The sequence below is a fragment of the Somniosus microcephalus genome, chromosome 1, assembly GCF_052327205.1.
Source record: "Somniosus microcephalus isolate GS21.2 chromosome 1, FLI_Smic_1.0, whole genome shotgun sequence".
Classification (NCBI taxonomy): domain Eukaryota; kingdom Metazoa; phylum Chordata; class Chondrichthyes; order Squaliformes; family Somniosidae; genus Somniosus; species Somniosus microcephalus.
The window spans coordinates 124,243,985-124,265,985 of record NC_140987.1 but is presented as its reverse complement, the minus strand read 5'-3'; the positions used below and the strand labels follow the sequence as shown (position 1 = coordinate 124,265,985).

At 45.1% G+C, this 22,001-nt stretch overlaps 1 protein-coding gene across 3 annotated transcripts in view; it reads left to right on the top strand.

Annotated features, from left to right (window-relative positions):
* The window catches only part of ntrk2a (neurotrophic tyrosine kinase, receptor, type 2a), a 440,469-nt gene that overhangs the window by 62,987 nt on the left and 355,481 nt on the right, over nt 1-22,001 (top strand). For all 3 annotated transcript variants that reach the window (XM_085985245.1, XM_085985243.1, XM_085985240.1), the window contains exons 2-3: nt 4,556-4,630; nt 4,734-4,805. In XM_085985245.1, coding sequence (XP_085841371.1) covers nt 4,556-4,630; nt 4,734-4,805 — 147 coding nt within the window. The remainder of the gene's footprint in view (nt 1-4,555; nt 4,631-4,733; nt 4,806-22,001) is intronic.

Here is a 22,001-nt window from a genome sequence, read left to right as displayed (position 1 = left end):
CATGCCCTTTGCCCTCCTTTGCTCTATCTTAAACTGTTCCCAATCTTCCGCTCTGGCGCTTTTTTTGGCTATTTTATACGCCCTATCTTTGGATTTTATGCTGTCTCTAATTTCCCCTGTTATCCACGGTTGAGTCACCTTTTTAGATTTCCTTTTATGCCAGATTGGTATAAACAATTTTTGCAATTTTGTCATTCTATCTTTAAATGTTTGCCATTGTTTATCTACCTCCAGTCCTCCCAGGAACGTTGTCCAATCAGACCTACTCAGTTCCCGTCTCATGGCATCATAATTCCCCTTGTTTAAATTCAGGACCTTAGTCTCTGAGTCAATTTCTTCGCTCTCCATTTCGAGTGAGAAATCGATCATGTTATGATCGCTCTGACCCAAGGGTCCCCGTACAACAAGATTACTGATTAGTCCCTTCTCATTGCACAGTACCCAGTCCAATATAGCCTGTTCCCGAGTTGGTTCCTCGACATATTGATCCAGATAACCATCCCTTAAACACTCAAGGAATTCCTCCTCCTCATTATTTTTACTGATTAGGCTAGTCCAATCTATATGTAAGTTAAAGTCACCTATGATGACAGCTGTGCTCTTATTGCACGCTTCTCTAATTTCCCTCGTGATGCCCTCCCTAACCTCTATTTTACTATTTGGAGGCCTATATACCACTCCTATTAATGTTTTTCGCCCCTCGCTATTTCTTAGCTCCACCCATATAGATTCTGTATTAACTGAGTTAATATCCTTCTTTTCAATTGCATTTATCCCCTCTTTTACTAGCAATGCTACCCCTCCTCCCTTTCTTTTTTGTCGATCCTTCCTAAATACTGAATACCCCTGTATGTTAAGCTCCCAGCCCTGCTCACCCTGCAACCATGTTTCCGTAATCCCAATTAGATCATAATTATTAACCTCTATTTCCACAGCTAATTCATCTACCTTGTTCCTGATGCTTCTCGCATTAAGGTATAAAACCCTCAGGCTTTTTTTATGCTCACATTTTTTATGAATTAGTTTGGCCCTTTGTTTTTTGTTCCTCACCCTTTTACCATTTATTTCTGTCTGCCTTTCACTTTCCTCTATTTCACTACATAGGTTTCTAGCCCCCTGCCATACTAGTTTAAATGCTCCCGAACTGCTTTATCAAAAATTACCCCGAGAACATCAGTTCCATCTCTGCACAGGTGTAGACCGTCCCTTTTGTATAGGTCACACCTACCACAAAACTGGTTCCAATGCCTCAAAAATTTAAAACCCTCCCTCTTACACCACTGCTCAAGCCACGTATTTAGCCTAACTATCCTGTTCTCTGTACTCTTACTAGCACGTGGCACTGGTAGTAATCCAGAGATTACTACCTTCGAGGTCCTACTTTTTAGCTTGGCTCCTAACTCCCTAAATTCTACTTGTAGGACCTCTTCCCTTTTTTTAGCTACGTCGTTGGTACCAACATGTATCACGACAACTGGCTGTTCCCCCTCCCCCTCCAGAATGTTCTGCACCCGCGCCGAGACATCCTTGACCCTTGCACCAGGGAGGCAACATACCATCCTGGAGTCTCGGTCGCGACCACAGAAACCCCTATCTATTCCCCTTACAATCGAATCCCCTATTACTATAGCCCTGCCACTCTTTTTCCCTCCCTTCTTTGCAACAGAGCCAGTCATGGTGCCATGAGCCTGGCTGCTGGTGCCTTCCCCCGATGCGTCACCCCCCCCGACAACAGTACCTAAGACGGTGAACCTGTTGCTAAGGGAGACAACCCCAGGGGATTTCTGCACTACCTTCCTGCCCTTGCTCTGCCTTTTGGTCACCCATGTACTGTCTACGCTGGCCTTAACCTGCGGTGTGACCAACTCACTAAATGTGCTATCCACACCCCTCTCAGAATCGTGGATGCTCCAAAGTGAGTCCATCTGCAGCTCAAGGGCCGTCATGCGGTCCCACATGAGCTGCAGCTGGACACACTTCCCGCACACATAGTCGTCAGGGACACAGGAAGCGTCCCTGATTTCCCACATGTTACAGGAGGAGCATGACACAGGTCCGAGCTCTACTGCCATGACTTAACCCTTATATTACTTTTTAATTTTCTAGTTTTAGTTTATTCATCGACTTTTGTTTTCCCGAAGCTTACTTAGACCAATGTATACTGTACTCCTCTTATTCCTTTTTAAACTAACCAAATCCCACTAGTTTTGGTTTTACTTTCTAGGAAGGTTTGAGGAAAGTACTTACCAGTTAGTCTTACCTCCCTGGTCTTTCACTGACTTCCCGGTCTTGTCCCCTTGGTCCTACGCCGACTTCCCGCTCCTCCCGGTTCCTGCCCTGCTGAAAAGAAACTGAGACCAAAAAATTTGTGACCTCTGTTTTTAGACAGCTGCTAAAAGACTACTAGGTTAGAGGAGGGGGGCGGTGGGGGTTCCTACTCTGTAGGAACTCGGGTTTAAGCCACCACCCTCCTTAAATACCTTTCACCTGGGTGCTTCCCACCAGGTCCGCTTCTGAAAAAAAGCTCAAGAGCTGGACTTCCGCCTCAGCTGTTTTTTAAATGGCCCCGAGTCTCGCCGACTGCTGCCTCTCCGCTCCGCTCCGCTCCTGGGCTGCTGCTCCTCCCCCGAACTGGTCGGGCCTCTGCCTTTGGCGCCGGTTTTTAAACCGGGCTCCTCACCTCCTCCGCTGCTGCTCCTCCCCCGAACTGGTCGGGCCTCTGCCTTTGGCGCCGGTTTTTAAACCGGGCTCCTCACCTCCTCCGCTGCTGCTCCTCCCCCGAACTGGTCGGGCCTCTGCCTTTGGCGCCGGTTTTTAAACCGGGCTCCTCACCTCCTCCGCTGCTGCTCCTCCCCCGAACTGGTCGGGCCTCTGCCTTTGGCGCCGGTTTTTAAACCGGGCTCCTCACCTCCTCCGCTGCTGCTCCTCCCCCGAACTGGGCCCCCAGTTTGTATGGTGGCCAGGTATCGATGGAGACATCGAAGACATGACCAAGAGCTGCCTAGGATGCCAGAAGGTCCAAAACGCTCCACCACAGGCCCTTCTACATCCATGGGAGTGGCCCTCACCTCCCTGGCAAAGGGTGCACATCGACTTTGCTGGTCCATTTATGGACTCATGTTCTTAATCGCGGTTGATGCACACTCCAAGTGGCCGGAGGTAATAAAGATGTCCTCCACCACCACGGAAAAAACCATCACAGTATTAAGGACCATATTTGCCAGGAATGGGCTGCCGGAACAGAGCTGTTCTGATAATGGACTGCAATTTGTGTCCGAAGAATTCAGAAAGTTCTTAAAAAACAATGGGGTAAAGCACTACACGTCCGCCCCATACCATCCCGCCACCAATGGATTGGCTGAAAGGTTTGTCCAGACCTTCAAGAAGGCCATAAAGGCCATGGGTAATGAAGACATAAAACTTCAGCACAAGGTGGATAACTTCTTATTCGCATACAGGAATGCAACACGTATGGTTACCAACCAAACTCCCGCCATGATGTTCTTCAATAGAAACCTAAGATGCCGGCTGGATTTGGTCAAGCCCAACATCAGAAGGGACGTGGAAAACCGGCAGTTTCAAGGCATGAACGAAAAGCCAACTAGGGCCTTCCAGATAGGCCAACAGGTTTTGGCCCGGGACTACCGTACCGAGAAATGGCAGCCTGGAACTATCTGCACACGACTAGGACCACTGATGTATACCGTAGACATCGGAGAAAGCATAATAAGGCACCATGCTGACCAAACCGAAAAGGGACAACCTACACCACCACTCTATACATCTAACGATGAAGTAGAGATACCCATATCTACCTCCGATCCGGTGATACTGGAACCCGATGAACCCGACGCTGGCATTCAAGCCGAATCAGCCTTGCCAGAAGCACCTACTACACCACCAGAAACTACTACACCCCCGAGGCGTTATCCGGACCGAGTCAGGAAGCCTCCTGAGAGACTAACTTATAATTAATTAATTACAGCAATGTATATTATTTTGCATATAACATGTAATTAATAATTACTTAAAATATGATGTACTGGTTAGCTAAAAGGGGAGGAATTGTGGTGTATGTGCCTTTAAGGGCCACAGGTGTGCGTAATGCCGGTAATTGCCACTTGGGCTATAGAAGCCTGTATATTGTGTATATCCTTTCGAACCCCCCCCAGACTTTGCTTAGTAAATACCTACGAACCAACTCCTGTCTTCAGTGTCTTTATCAACACACGGACACTACAGTTTCTGCTCCTAATTCCCTGTTTTATTATAATATAAATTTACATTGTATATTTAGTTAGTGTTAGTCAATTGCTGAAAAAGAATAGTTTATATTATTCCACTTAAAATATTATCTTTCACCACATTTGTAAAAGCTGTTTTTACCACAAAAATGTTTCTTATGAGCCAAAATATCTCGTCATGTTTTGTCCTAAATTGTTTAGAGTAACATTGAGCCAGTGACCAAGCAAAGCAAGTTACAATCCAACTGATAAAGCCCTCTGATAGTGTACTTGGATCAATTAGTAATCTTGGGTTATTTCTTGTTCAACAGCTACATTGCAAACCAACCCAACCTGTCAGGTATCAACGAACGTGACATGGAACCTTACACTGGACTGAGAAATCTGTGAGTATTTCAAATGGATTAAATTATTGCATTACCTGGTCATTTGAAAGATATTTATTCAGTGAAACATTACTTTATTGAACTCTTCTTCTTCATTTTCTAGAACTTTGGTTAATTGTGGATTGACATTTATTTCACAACAAGGATTCCTCAATAACCCTCGGCTTCAGTACATGTAAGTCATGATTTTTTTCTTTTCCTCGCCAATTTTTCTCTGCCAACTTTTGAGCTTCCCCCACCTCCATCCATGAGGATATTGACTCCTCAATGGAGTACAGTTTCAAGACCACCAGTCACCCCAAGGTACCTTGCCAAAATTCATGACTGTTGGCAAGCTATTTGATTGATGACCCTTATCTAATTCTTACCTGATGTCCACACATGGGCACTTCCAGTAGGGATCGATGAGTATCAGAGAGCCAAGACGTGGGGATAGTATTTCTGCAGGGATCCTTCAGATTTTCTGCCCTTTACACCATTTCACTGGCATTTCCGTGGATCTTCTGCCAATGTTACTGCAGACGATTGGGTAAACTCCCACGGAAATTAATGGTGGTGATTTCTTAACCTCTTTTGTCACAGTAGTGAGTACGTTTGAACTCCCATGTTCTCTCCTCCTTTCTTTGTTTGGTTCAGTCCTTTTAAATGGGTTTCTTCAGTTTGATGAAGGATTCCTCCCCTCGCCCAATAAACATTTATCCATCATTTTTTTTTCAGATGCAGATTCACTTGTTATGCATTTCCAGCAGTTCCACTATTTCTTATTCTTATACCTAACACTATGTTGGTATAGTATTTTTAAAAGAATGTTCAGAAGCAGGATACCAATACAATTTGAACATCCAAGACCTATTTAGCTGGTTTGTTAGTTTGACAGACTATGCCGAGGGCATGAGCAGTAAAAGAAGCTCTACACAAAGCTGGCTGCACTTTCGTACCTCTGCCTCTGAACCTGAAGAAGAAAGCCTTTTTCTGATGATGCATAATCCTACCGTTCATTAATTCAAAGCCCCCTTCCTGTAAATCAGCTGCAGGATGACTTTCATGGGACACTTTACCAGTTTACCTGGAGTGCTTTATTCCTTAGAATGCATACAGCTAAGTCACAGCAACTTTAATACATTTTTACAACATGATGATATTCTTAAAAAATTACAATCACATTATGATTTTAAATGCATATTGTCTTAGTAGCTGTGAGATGCTGGAGTGAGTCTAATATGGAGCAGGGTAACCAGCATATGGAGAGATTATACTGTATTTCAGACTTCTCTTACACGTTACCCTATATGTAACACTGCTCTTATAGGTTACATTGCAACACCATCTCGCAGGTTGTACTACTTTACACAGTTTATACACTGTACAACATTACTCTCACAGGTTATATATACCATGTAATGCTCGCACAGGTTATAAAGAAATAAAATCTGTGCATTTATATTATGCCTTTCAAATCATCAGAATGTTCCAAAGTGATTCACAGACAATGAATTACTTTCTGAAGCGTAGTCACTGTATAAAGCACCATTTTTTATGTGGCATAGTTTGCAGTTATAATGGCCTGGATTTTGCAGCCAGTGGTGAATGAACAGCGCTAGCTGTTAATTACACTTGCACTTGCTCAGAGACTTTCTATGGGCTTTTGCACTGGAACTTGCAGTGATTAAAAATCCATTTCAGCATGGCAGCCTCTACAGGGGATCTGGGACCTGTGTGAACAGGGCAAGCAATGGTGTGTCTCCTTAACCAATCAGACTGAAGAATCCTTTCAGAGTCTAAACCAGGAAGTGTAAGTTAGAATAGTTAATTCAATGTAAAATCATGTACAGAAAGCAAAATAAAGAGGGAAAGATGTGATTAAGAGAGAGATAAAAGATACAGAAAAAGTAAAATAAAATTATGAATTTAAAAAAAATTAAATCTCCAATAATAATTCAAATCTGAAGGAATGAGGCTCCACACTTGTAAAAGTTAATTTTCAGTGCCAGAGAGGTTGTTTGGCCGTAATTAAGACTTACCATGCCGTTAAAATTCCCTTACACTTGAATGAAGAAGCTCTAACTTTTTCTGGTGTGTTTAGTGTGTATCTATCATGCAAGAACCGCAAATTCATGCCCTTCCATATATTTGAATGCCGAGTCTCTCGGCGAGATACTATTATAGCAAAGTTTTTGGAGGAGCAGGGCAACTCGGACAGAAACTTCCTGATTTCTGTGTTTAATTGAGCATGCAGGGTTGCCAGACGATGCTGTCTGATTTATTTTTAATAATGGTGAGCGCTGATAACCTCATCGATACTTTTACCACAAAGTCATGGCCATCAATATTATATATAAAAATACATTTACAGATTATACTGTGTATAATACCAGTTCCACAGGCTGCACTATATAAAATTGCTCTTACAGGCCACATTGGCCAGGAATTTCCAAGGAGCTGCTGCTCCCACTCCCCCACTGTAATCGCCGGTTCTCACTGTTCCCACAGAATCATAGAATCATAGAAAGTTACAGCATGGAAGGAGGCCATTTCGGCCCATCGTGTCCGCGCTGGCCAACAAAGAGCTATCCAGCCTAATCCCACTTCCCAGCTCTTGGTCCGTCTGTGCCCCCTGGTTTTTGACCCCTCTGCTAAGGGAAATAGGTCCTTTCTATCCACTTTATCTATGCCCCTCATAATTTTATACACCTCAATAAGGTCTCCCCTCAGCCTCCTCTGTTCCAAGGAAAACAGAGCCAGCCTATCCAGTCTTTCCTCATAGCTAAGATTCTCTACTCCCGGCAACATCCTTGTAAATCTCCTCTGTACCCTCTCTAGTGCAATCACATCTTTCCTGTAATGTGGTGACCAGAACTGCACACAGTAGTCTAGCTGAGGCCTAACTAGTGTTTTATACAGTTGAAGCATAACCTCCCTGCTCTTGTATTCTATGCCACGGCTAATAAAGGCAAGCATTCCGTATGCCTACTTAACCACCTTATCTACCTGACCTGCTACCTTCAGGGATCTGTGGACATGCACACCAAGGTCCCTTTGTTCCTCTATGCTACTCAGTGTCCTACCATTTAATGTGTATTCCCTTTCTTTGTTAGCCCTCCCCAAATGCATTACTTCACACTTCTGCGGATTGAATTCCATTTGCCACTGTTCTGTCCACCTGACCAATTTATTGATATCTTCCTGCAGTCTACAGCTTCCTTCTTCAGTATCAACCACACAGCCGATTTTAGTATCATCTGCAAACTTCTTAATCATACCCCCTATATTCAAGTCTAGATCATTGATATATACCACAAAAAGCAAGGGACCTAGTACTGAGCCCTGCGGAACCCCACTGGAAACAGCCTTCCAGTAACAAAAACACCCATCAACCATTACCCTCTGCTTCCTGTCTCCGAGCCAGTTTTGAATCCAACTTGACACTTTGCCCTGAATCCCATGGGCTTTTAACTTCGTGACCAGTCTGCCATGTGGAACCTTATCAAAAGCCTTGCTAAAGTCCATATAAACTACATCAAATGCACTACCCTCATCTACCCTCCTTGTTACCTCCTCAAAAAATTAAATCAAGTTTGTCAGACACGACCTTCCCTAAACAAATCCTTGAGTAATCCGTGTCTTTCTAAATGAAGATTTATCCCATCCTTCAGAATTTTTCCCACTAATTTTCCCACCACCGAGGTTAGGCTGACTGGCTTGTAATTACTTGGTATATACTTTTCTCCATTTTTAAACAAGGGTACCACATTAGCAGTCCTCCAGTCCTCTGGCATGACACCTGAAGCCAGAGAAGATACACATGTTTTCACTGCTCTCACATGTTCTCACTGCTCTCACATGTTCTCACTGCTCTCAAATGTTCTCACTGCTCTCACATGTGCTCACTACTCTCACATGTTTTCACTGCTCTCACATGTTCTCACTGCTCTCACATGTGCTCACTACTCTCACATGTTCTCACTGCTCTCACATGTTCTCACTGCTCTCACATGTGCTCACTACTCTCACATGTTTTCACTGTTCCCACAGGTTCTCACTGCTCTCACATGTGCTCACTACTCTCACATGTTCTCACTGGTCCCACAGGATCTCATTGCTCTCACATGTGCTCACTACTCTCACATGTTTTCACTGTTCCCACAGGTTCTCACTGCTCTCACATGTGCTCACTACTCTCACATGTTCTCACTGGTCCCACAGGATCTCAGTGCTCTCACATGTGCTCACTACTCTCACATGTTCTCACTGCTCTCACATGTGCTCACTGCTCTCACATGTGCTCAATGCTATCACATGTTCTCACTGCTCTCACAGGTTCTCACTACTCTCACATGTTTTCACTGTTCTCACATGTTCTCACTTCTCTCACATGTGCTCACTACTCTCATGTTCTCACTGGTCCCACAGGATCTCACTGCTCTCACATGTGCTCACTACTCTCATATGTTTTTACTGTTCTCACATGTTCTCAATTCTCTCACATGTTCTCACTTCTCTCACATGTGCTCACTGCTCTCACATGTTCTCACTGCTCTCACATGTTCTCACAGCTCTCACAGGTTCTCACTACTCTCACATGTTTTCACTGTTCTCACATGTTCTCACTTCTCTCACATGTGCTCACTGCTCTCACATGTTCTCACTGCTCTCACATGTTCTCACAGCTCTCACAGGTTCTCACTACTCTCACATGTTTTCACTGTTCTCACATGTTCTCACTTCTCTCACATGTGCTCACTACTCTCACATGTTCTCACTGGTCCCACAGGATCTCACTGCTCTCACGTGTGCTCATTACTCTCATATGTTTTTACTGTTCTCACATGTTCTCACTTCTCTCACATGTTCTCACTTCTCTCACATGTGCTCACTGATCTCACATGTTCTCACTGCTCTCACATGTTCCCACAGCTCTCACAGGTTCTCACTACTCTCACATTTTCTCACTGATATCACATGTTCTCACTTCTCTCACATGTTCTCACTACTCTCACATGTTCTCAATTCTCTCACATGCTCTCACTGCTCTCACATGTTCTCACTGCTCTCATGTTCTCACTGCTCTCACATGATCTCACTGCTCTCACATGTTCTCACTACTCTCATGTTCTCGCTGCTCTCAGATGTTCTCACTTCTCTCACATGTTCTCACTGCTCTCACATGTTCTCACTGCCCTCACATGTTCTCACTGCTCTCACATGTTCTCACTGCTCTCACATGTTCTCTCTTCCCTCACATGTTCTCACTGCTCTCACATGTCCTGACTAATCTCACATGTTCTCACTACTCTCACACGTTCTCACTACTCTCACAGATCCTCACTACTCCCACATGTTCTCACTGCTCTCACATGTGCTCACTACTCTCACATGTTCTCACTGGTCCCACATGTTCTCACTGCTCTCACATGTTCTCACTGCTCTCTCATGTTCTCACTGCTCTCACATGTTCCCACTACTCTCACGTGCTCACTACTCCCACATGTTCTCACTGGTCCTCACTGCAGTCACATGTTCTCACTACTCTCACATGTTCTCACTGTTCTCACATTTTCTCACTTCTCTCATGTGCACACTGCTCTCACATGTTCTCACTACTCCCACATGTTCTCACTATTCCCACAGGTTCTCACTGCACTCACAATTGCTCACTGCTCTCACATGTGCTCAATGCTATCACATGTTCTCACTGCTCTCACAGGTTCTCACTACTCTCACATGTTTTCACTGTTCTCACATGTTCTCACTTCTCTCACATGTGCTCACTACTCTCACATGTTCTCACTGGTCCCACAGGATCTCACTGCTCTCACATGTGTTCACTGTTCTCACATGTTTTCACTGTTCTCACATGTTCTCACTTCTCTCACATGTTCTCACTACTCTCACATGTTCTCACTGGTCCCACAGGATCTCACTGCTCTCACATGTGCTCACTACTCTCACATGTTCTCACTGCTCTCACATGTTCTCACTGCTCTCACATGTGCTCACTGCTCTCTCATGTTCTCACTGCTCTCACATGTGCTCACTACTCTAACATGTGCTCACTGCTCTCTCATGTTCTCACTGCTCTCACATGTGCTCACTGCTCTCACATGTGCTCAATTCTATCACATGTTCTCAGTGCTCTCACAGGTTCTCACTACTCTCACATGTTTTCACTGTTCTCACAGGTTCTCACTACTCTCACATGTTCTCACTGATCTCACATGTTCTCACTGCTCTCACATGTTATCACTACTCTCATGCGCTCACATTTTCTCACTGATCTCACATGTTCTCACTTCTCTCAAATGTTCTCAATTCTCTCACATGCTCTCACTGCTCTCACATGTTCTCACTGCTCTCACATGTTCTCACTACTCTCACATGTTCTCGCTGCTCTCAGATGTTCTCACTTCTCTCACGTTCGCACTACTCTCACATGTTCTCACTTCTCTCACATGTTCTCACTGCTCTCACATGTTCTCTCTTCCCTCACATGTTCTCACTGCTCTCACATGTCCCCACTAATCTCACATGTTCTCACTAATCTCACACATTTTGACTACTCTCACAGATTCTCACTACTCCCACATGTTCTCACTGCTTTCACATGTGCTCACTACTCTCACATGTTCTCACTGGTCCCACATGTTCTCACTGCTCTCTCATGTTCTCACTGCTCTCACATGTTCCCACTACTCTCACATGTTATCACTGCTCTCACATTTTCTCACTTCTCTCACAAGTTTTCACTGTTCCCACATGTTCCCACCTTTCTCACATGTGCTCACTGCTCGCTCATGTTCTCACTGCTCTCACATGTGCTCACTGCTCTCACATGTGCTCACTACTCCCGCATGTTCTCACTGGTTCTCACTGCGGTCACATGTTCTCACTACTCTCACATGTTCTCACTGTTCTCACATGTTCTCACTTCTCTCATGTGCACACTGCTCTCACATGTTCTCACTACTCCCACATGTTCTCACTATTCCCACAGGTTCTCACTGCCCTCACATGTTCTCACTGCTCTCACATGTTCTCACTGCTCTCACATGTTATCACTACTCTCACATGTTCTCACTGTTCCCACAGGTTCTCATTACTCTCACATTTTCTCACTACTCTCACATGTTCTCACTGCACACACATGTTCTCACTGCTCTCACATTTTCTCACTGCTCTCATATGTTCCCACTACTCTCACATGTTATCACTGCTCTCATATTTCCTCACTGCTAGCGCATGTTCCCACTACTCTCACATGTTATCACTGCTCTCACATTTTCTCACTGCTCTCACATGTGCTCACTGCTCTCACATGTGCTCACTACTCCCGCATGTTCTCACTGGTTCTCACTGCGGTCACATGTTCTCACTACTCTCACATGTTCTCACTGTTCTCACATGTTCTCACTTCTCTCATGTGCACACTGCTCTCACATGTTCTCACTACTCCCACATGTTCTCACTATTCCCACAGGTTCTCACTGCCCTCACATGTTCTCACTGCTCTCACATGTTCTCACTGCTCTCACATGTTATCACTACTCTCACATGTTCTCACTGTTCCCACAGGTTCTCATTACTCTCACATTTTCTCACTACTCTCACATGTTCTCACTGCACACACATGTTCTCACTGCTCTCACATTTTCTCACTGCTCTCATATGTTCCCACTACTCTCACATGTTATCACTGCTCTCATATTTTCTCACTGCTAGCGCATGTTCCCACTACTCTCACATGTTATCACTGCTCTCACATGTTCTCACTGCTCTCACATGTGCTCACTGCTCTCACATGTGCTCACTACTCCCGCATGTTCTCACTGGTTCTCACTGCGGTCACATGTTCTCACTACTCTCACATGTTCTCACTGTTCTCACATGTTCTCACTTCTCTCATGTGCACACTGCTCTCACATGTTCTCACTACTCCCACATGTTCTCACTATTCCCACAGGTTCTCACTGCCTTCACATGTTCTCACTGCTCTCACATGTTCTCACTGCTCTCACATGTTATCACTACTCTCACATGTTCTCACTGTTCCCACAGGTTCTCATTACTCTCACATTTTCTCACTACTCTCACATGTTCTCACTGCACACACATGTTCTCACTGCTCTCACATTTTCTCACTGCTCTCATATGTTCCCACTACTCTCACATGTTATCACTGCTCTCATATTTTCTCACTGCTAGTGCATGTTCCCACTACTCTCACATGTTATCACTGCTCTCACATGTTCTCACTGCTCTCACATGTGCTCACTGCTCTCACATGTGCTCACTACTCCCGCATGTTCTCACTGGTTCTCACTGCGGTCACATGTTCTCACTACTCTCACATGTTCTCACTGTTCTCACATGTTCTCACTTCTCTCATGTGCACACTGCTCTCACATGTTCTCACTACTCCCACATGTTCTCACTATTCCCACAGGTTCTCACTGCCCTCACATGTTCTCACTGCTCTCACATGTTCTCACTGCTGTCACATGTTATCACTACTCTCACATATTCTCACTGTTCCCACAGGTTCTCATTACTCTCACATTTTCTCACTACTCTCACATGTTCTCACTGCACACACATGTTCTCACTGCTCTCACATTTTCTCACTGCTCTCATATGTTCCCACTACTCTCACATGTTCTCACTGCTCTCACGTGTTCTCGCTGCTATCACATGTTCTCACTACTCTCACAGGTTCTCACTACTCTCACATGTGCTCACTTCTCTCACATGTTCTCACTGCCCTCACTTGTTCTCACTGCTCTCACATGTTCTCACTGCTCTCACATTTCTCACTGCTCTCACAGGTTCTCACTACTCTCACATGTTCTCACTTCTCTCACATGTTCTCACTACTCGCACTTGTTCTCACTGCTCTCACGTGTTCTCACTGCTCTCACATGTTCTCACTGCTCTCACATTTTCTCACTGCTCTCACATGTTCTCACCACTCTCACATGCTCTCACTGCTCTCACATTTTCTCACTGCTCTCACATGTTCCCACTACTCTCACATGTTACCACTACTCTCACATGTTCTCACTGCTCTCACATGTTCTCACTGCTCGCACATGTTCTCACAGCTCTCACATGTTCTCACTTCCCTCACATGTTCTCACTGCTCTCACGTGTTCTCACTGCTCTCACATGTTCTCTCTTCCCTCACATGTTCTCACTGCTCTCACATGTCCCCACTAATCTCACATGTTCCCACTGCTCCCAAAGGTTCTCACTTTGCTCACATGTTCTCACTGCTCTCACATGTTCTCACTACTCCCACATGTTCTCAATGCTCTCACATGTTCTCACTGCTCTCACATGTTCTCACTACTCCCACATGTTCTCACTTCTCTCACATGTTCTCATTGCTCTCACATGTTCTCACTTCTCTCACATGTTCTCACTGCTCTCACATGTTCTCACTACTCTCACAGGTTCTCACTGCTCTCACATGTTCTCACTGCTCTCACAGGATCTCACTACTCCCACATGTTCTCTCTGCTCTCACATTTTGTCACTGCTCTCACATGTTCTCACTACTCTCACATGTTTTCACTTCTCTCACATGTTCTCACTGCTCTCACATGTTGTCACTGCTCTCACTGTTTCTCACTGCTCTCACATGTTCTCACTGCTCTCACATGTTCTCACTGCTCTCACATGTTTTCACTGCTCTCATGTTTTCACTGCTCTCACATGTTCTCACTGCTCTCACATGTTTTCACTGCTCTCACATGTTCTCACTGCTCTCATGTTATCAGTACTCTCACATGTTCTCACTGTTCCCACAGGTTCTCATTACTCTCACATGCTCTCACATTTTCTCACTGCTCTCATGTTCCCACTACTTTCACATGTTATCACTGCTCTCATATTTTCCCACTACTCTCACATGTTCTCACTGCTCTCACATATTCTCACTGCTCTCACATGTTCTCACTGCTCTCACATGTTCTCACTGCTCTCACATGTTCTCACTGCTCTCACATGTTCTCACTGCTCTCACATATTCTCACTGCTCTCACATGTTCTCACTGCTCGCACATGTTCTCACTGCGCTCACATGTTCTCACATGTTCCCACTACTCTCACATGTTATCACTGCTCTCACAGGTTCTCACTGCTCTCACATGTTCTCACTGCTCTCATGTTATCAGTACTCTCACATGTTCTCACTGCTCTCACGTGTTCTCACTGCTCTCACATGTTCTCTCTTCCCTCACATGTTCTCACTGCTCTCACATGTCCCCACTAATCTCACATATTCCCACTGTTCCCAAAGGTTCTCACTGCTCTCACATGTTCCCACTGCTCCCAAAGGTTCTCACTTTGCTCACGTGGTCTCACTGCTCTCACATGTTCTCACTACTCCCACATGTTCTCACTACTCCCACATGTTCTCACTGCTCTCACATGTTCTCACTACTCCCACATGTTCTCACTTCTCTCACATGTTCTCATTGCTCTCACATGTTCTCACTGCTCTCACATGTTCTCACTACTCTCACATGTTCTCACTTCTCTCACGTGTTCTCATTGCTCTCACGTTCTCACTGCTCTCACAGTTTCTTACTGCTCTCACATGTTCTCACTACTCTCACAGGTTCTCACTACTCCCACATGTTCTCACTGCTCTCACATTTTGTCACTGCTCTCACGTGTTCTCACTGCTCTCACATGTTCTCACTGCTCTCACATGTTCTCACTGCTCTCACTGTTTCTCACTGCTCTCACATGTTTTCACTGCTCTCCCATGTTCTCACTGCGCTCACATGTTCTCACTGCTCTCACATGTTCTCACTGCGCTCACATGTTCTCACTGCTCTCACATGTTCTCACTGCTCTCATATGTTCTCACTGCTCTCACATGTTCTCACTGCTCTCACGTGTTCTCACTGCTCTCACATGTTCTCACTGCTCTCACATGTTCTCACTGCTCTCACATGTTCTCACTACTCTCACATGTTTTCACTGTTCCCACATGTTCTCACTGCGCTCACATGTTCTCACTGCTCTCACATGTTCTCACTGCTCTCATATGTTCTCACTGCTCTCACATGTTCTCACTGCTCTCACATGTTCTCACTGCTCTCACATGTTCTCACTGCTCTCGCATGTTTTCACTGCTCTCCCATGTTCTCACTGCGCTCACATGTTCTCACTGCGCTCACATGTTCTCACTGCTCTCACATGTTCTCACTGCTCTCACATGTTCTCACTGCTCTCACATGTTCTCACTGCTCTCACGTGTTCTCACTGCTCTCACATGTTCTCACTGCTCTCACATGTTCTCACTACTCTCACATGTTATCACTGCTCTCACATTTTCTCACTGCTCTCACATGTTCCCACTACTCTCACATGTTATCACTGCTCTCACATTTTCTCACTGCTCTCACATGTTCTGACTGCTCGCACATGTTCTCACTGCGCTCACATGTTCTCACATGTTCCCACTACTCTCACATGTTATCACTGCTCTCACAGGTTCTCACTGCTCTCACATGTTCTCACTGCTCTCATGTTATCAGTACTCTCACATGTTCTCACTGCTCTCACGTGTTCTCACTGCTCTCACATGTTCTCTCTTCCCTCACATGTTCTCACTGCTCTCACATGTCCCCACTAATCTCACATATTCCCACTGTTCCCAAAGGTTCTCACTGCTCTCACATGTTCCCACTGCTCCCAAAGGTTCTCACTTTGCTCACGTGGTCTCACTGCTCTCACATGTTCTCACTACTCCCACATGTTCTCACTACTCCCACATGTTCTCACTGCTCTCACATGTTCTCACTACTCCCACATGTTCTCACTTCTCTCACATGTTCTCATTGCTCTCACATGTTCTCACTGCTCTCACATGTTCTCACTACTCTCACATGTTCTCACTTCTCTCACGTGTTCTCATTGCTCTCACGTTCTCACTGCTCTCACAGTTTCTTACTGCTCTCACATGTTCTCACTACTCTCACAGGTTCTCACTACTCCCACATGTTCTCACTGCTCTCACATTTTGTCACTGCTCTCACGTGTTCTCACTGCTCTCACATGTTCTCACTGCTCTCACATGTTCTCACTGCTCTCACTGTTTCTCACTGCTCTCACATGTTTTCACTGCTCTCCCATGTTCCCACTGCGCTCACATGTTCTCACTGCTCTCACATGTTCTCACTGCGCTCACATGTTCTCACTGCTCTCACATGTTCTCACTGCTCTCATATGTTCTCACTGCTCTCACATGTTCTCACTGCTCTCACGTGTTCTCACTGCTCTCACATGTTCTCACTGCTCTCATGTTCTCACTGCTCTCACATGTTCTCACTACTCTCACATGTTTTCACTGTTCCCACATGTTCTCACTGCGCTCACATGTTCTCACTGCTCTCACATGTTCTCACTGCTCTCATATGTTCTCACTGCTCTCACATGTTCTCACTGCTCTCACATGTTCTCACTGCTCTCACATGTTCTCACTGCTCTCACATGTTTTCACTGCTCTCCCATGTTCTCACTGCGCTCACATGTTCTCACTGCGCTCACATGTTCTCACTGCGCTCACATGTTCTCACTGCGCTCACATGTTCTCACTGCTCTCACATGTTCTCACTGCTCTCACATGTTCTCACTGCTCTCACGTGTTCTCACTGCTCTCACATGTTCTCACTGCCCTCACATGTTCTCACTACTCTCACGTGTTCTTACTGCTCTCACATGTTCTCACTGCTCTCACATGTTCTCACTGCTCTCACACATTCTCACTGCTCTCACATGTTCTCACTGCTCTCACGTGTACTCACTGCTCTCACGTGTTCTCACTGCTCTCACATGTTCTCACTACTCTCACATGTTCTTACTGCTCTCACTTGTTTTCACTGCTCTCACATTTTGTCACTGCTCTCAGATGTTCTCACTATTCTCACATGTTCTCACTAATCTCACATGTTCTCACTGCTCTCACATGTTCTCACTGCTCTCACATGTTCTCACTTCTCTCACATGTTCTCACTGCTCTCACATGTTCTCACTGCTCTCACATGTTCTCACTACTCTCACATTTTCTCACTGCTCTCACATGTTCTCACTGCTCTCACATGTTTTCACTGCTCTCACATGTTCTCACTGCTCTCACATGTTCTCACTGCTCTCACATGTTGTCACGACTCTCACATGTTCTCACTGCTCTCAAATGTTCTCACTGCTCTCACATGTTGTCACTACTCTCACAGGTTCTCATTATTCTCACATGTTCTCACTACTCTCACAGGTTCTCATTATTCTCACATGTTCTCACTGCTCTCACATGATCTCACTACGCTCATATGTTCTCAATACTCTCACATGATCTCACTGCTCTCACATGTTCTACCTCTAAGGTAGTAATCTCAGGGTTGCTACCAGTGCCACGTGATAGTCAGAAATAGAAGGATATTTCAGATGAATACGTGGCTAGAGGAATGGTGCCAGGGGGAGGGATTCAAATTCGTGGGACATTGGAACTGGTTCTGGGGGAGGTGGGACCAGTTCAAACCGGACGGTTTGCACCTGGGCAGGGCCGGGACCGATGTCCTAGGGGGAGTGTTTGCTAGTGCTCTGGGGGAGGGTTTAAACTAAAATGGCAGGGGGTTGGGAACCTGAGCAGGGAGACAGAGGAAAGGGAAACGAGGATAAAAGAAAAAGACAGGAAGGAGAAAAACAAAAGTGACAGGCAGAGAAATCAAGGGTTTAAATCAAACATGGCCTCAGTAAATAATAATTCTAAAAGATCTAAGAGCATTAATAAAACAAGCCTGAAGGCTTTGTGTCTTAATGCGAGGAGCATTCGTAATAAGGTGGATGAATTAGCTGCACAAATAGATATGATATGATATGATTGGGATTACGGAAGCATGGCTCCAGGGTGGCCAAGGCTGGGAACTCAACATCCAGGGGTATTCAATATTCAGGAAAGATAGGCAGAAAGGAAAAGGTGGTGGGGTAGCATTGCTGGTTAAAGAGGGGATTAACACAATTGAAAGGAAGGATATTAGCTCTGATGATGTGGAACCTGTATGGGTAGAACTGAGAAATACCAATGGGCAGAAAGCGTTAGTGGGAGTGGTATATAGACTTCCAAACAGTAATGCGGAGGTCGGGGATGGCATTAAATGGGAAATTAGAGAAGCGTGCAATAAGGGCACAGCAGTTATCATGGGTGACTTTAATCTACATATAGATTGGGCTAACCAAATTAGTAACAATACTGTGGAGGAGGAATTCCTGGAGTGTATACGGGATGGTTTCCTGGACCAATATGTCGAGGAACCAACTAGAGATCAGGCCATCTTAGACTGGGTATTATGTAATGAGAAAGGATTAATTAGCAATCTTGTTGTGCGAGGCCCCTTGGGTCGGAGCGATCATAATATGATAGAATTCTTCATTAAGATGGAGAGTGAAATAGTTGACTCAGAGACTAGGGTCCTGAATTTAAATAAAGGAGACTACATAGAAACATAGAAGCAGGAGTAGGCCATTCGGCCCTTCGAGCCTGCTCCGCCATTCAACAAGATCATGGCTGATCATCCAAACCCTAGCACCCGGTCCCTACACCGACAGCCATCCCACCCAAGCCCTATCACCGCGTATTTAATCCCCCCGCAACACTAAGGGCCAATTTAAAAAAATTTTTTTTTTTATCATGGCCAATCAACCTAACCTGCACATCTTTGGACTGTGGGAGGAAACCGGAGCAAACCCACGGAGAATGTGCAAACTCCACACAGACAGTCACCCGAGGCCAGATTTGAACCTGGGTCCCTGGCGCTGTGAAGCAACAGTGCTAACCACTATGCCACCGTGCTACGATGGTATGAGATGCGAGTTGGGTAGGAATGATTGGGGAATGTCACTCAAAGGGTTGACGGTGGATGGGCAATGGCAAACACTCAAAGATTGCATGGATGAACTACAGAATTTGTTCATCCCAGTTTGGCATAAAAATAAAACAAAAAAGGTGACTCAACCGTGGCTAACAAGGGATATTAGGGATAGCATAAGATCCAAGGAGAGGACATATTAATTGGCCAGGAAAAGCAGCAAACCTGAGGATTGGGAGCAGCTTAGGATCCAACAAAGGAGGACAAAGGGATTAATTAAGAGGGGGAAAATAGAGTATGAGAGTAAGCTTGCAGGGAACATAAAAACTGACTGTAAAAGCTTTTATAGATATGTGAAGAGAAAAAGATTGGTGAAGTCAAGCGTAGGTCCCTTGCAGTCAGAATCAGGGGAATTTATATTGGGGAACAAAGAAATGGCAGACCAATTAAATACATACTTTGGTTCTGTCTTCACAAAGGAGGACACAAATAACCTCCCAAAGGTGTCAGGGAACATAGGTCTAATGAAAGGGAGGAACTGATAGAAATCAGTATTTGTAGGGAAATGGTGTTAAGGAAATTGACGGTATTGAGGGCCGATAAATCCCCAGGGCCTGATAATCTACATCCTAGGGTACTTAAAGAAGTGGCCCTAGAAATAGTAGATGCATTGCTGGTCATCTTCCAAAATTCGATAGACTTTGGAACAGTACCCATGGATTGGCAGGTAGCTAATGTTACCCCACTGTTCAAAAAGGGTGGTAGAGAGAAAACGGGAAATTACAGACTGGTAAGCCTGACATCGGTAGTGGGGAAAATGCTGGAGTCCATTATAAAGGATGTAATAGCAGAGCACTTGGAAAAAAGTGACCGGATCGGACAAAGTCAACATGGCTTTACAAAAGGTAAATCGTGCTTGACTAATCTACTGGAATTTTTTGAGGATGTAACTGCTAAAATAGATAAGGGAGAACCAGTGGATGTGGTGTATTTGGATTTCCAAAAGGCTTCCAATAAGTTCCTGCATAAGAGATTAGCATGTAAAGTTAAGGCACATGGGATTGGGGGCAAGGTATTGACTTGGATAGTGAACTGGTTGGCAGACAGAAAGCAAAGAGTTGGAATAAGTGGCTCTTTTTCCGAGTGGCAGGCAGTGACTAGTGGGGTACCGCAGGGATCGGTCCTTGGACCCCAGCTATTCACAATATATATTAATGATCTGGACGAGGCAACTAGATGTAATACCTCCAAGTTTGCAGATGACACAAAGCTGGGTGGGCGTGTGTGCTGCGAGGAGGATGCCGAGAAACTCCAGTATGATTTGGACAGGTTGGGTGATTGGGCAGAAGCATGGCAGATGCAGTATAATGTGGATAAATGCGAGGTTATCCATTTTGGTGTCAAAAACAGGAAGGCAGATTATTATCTAAATGGCAATAGATTGGGAGAAGGGGAAGTGCAACGAGACCTGGGCGTCCTTGTGCACCAGTCGCTGAAAGTAAGCATGCAGGTGCAGCAGGCGGTTAAGAAGGCAAATGGTATGTTGGCCTTAGTAGCGAGAGGATTCGACTACAGGAACAAGGATGTCTTGCTGCAGCTGTACAGGGCCTTGGTGAGGCCACATCTTGAGTATTGTGTGCAGTTTTGGTCGCCTTATCTGAGGAAGGATGTTCTTGCCATGGAAAGAGTGCAGCGAAGATTCTCCAGGCTGATACCTGGGTGGCAGGAATGACGTATGAGGAGAGATTGGGTCGATTGGGCTTGTACTCGCTGGAGTTTAGAAGAATGAGAGGGGATCTCATTGAAACTTATAAAAGTCTGACAGGACTGGACAGGCTAGATGCTGGAAGAATGTTCCCGATGGTCGGGGAGTCCAGAACCAGGGGTCACAGTCTAAGGATAAGGGGTAAGCCATTTAGGACAGTGATGAGGAGGAATTTCTTCACCCAGAGAGTGGTGAACCTATGGAATTCTCTGCCAAAGAAGGCAGTAGAGGCCAATTCATTCATTATATATATTCAAGAAGGAGTTGGATAAATTTCTTAAGGCTAAAGTGATCAAGGGATTTGGAGAGAAGGCAGCAACAGGGTACTGAATTTGTATGATCAGCCATTATCTCATTGAATGATGGAGCAGGCTCGAGGGGTCGAATGGCCTACTCCTGTTCCTATCTTCTATGTTTCTATGTTCTCACTTCTCTCTCATGTTCTGACTGCTCTCACATGTTCTCACTGCTCTCACATGTTCTCACTGCTCTCACATGTTCTCACTACTCACATGCTCTCACTACTCTCACATGTTCTGACTGCTCACACATGTTCTCACTGCTCTCACGTTCTCACTTCCCTCACATGTTCTCACTGCTCTCACGTGTTCTCACTGCTCTCACATGTTCTCACTTCCCTCACATGTTCTCACTACTCTCACATGTTCTCACAATTCTCAAATTGTGTCACTGCTCTCACATGTTCTCACTGCTCCCACATGTTCTCACTGCTCTC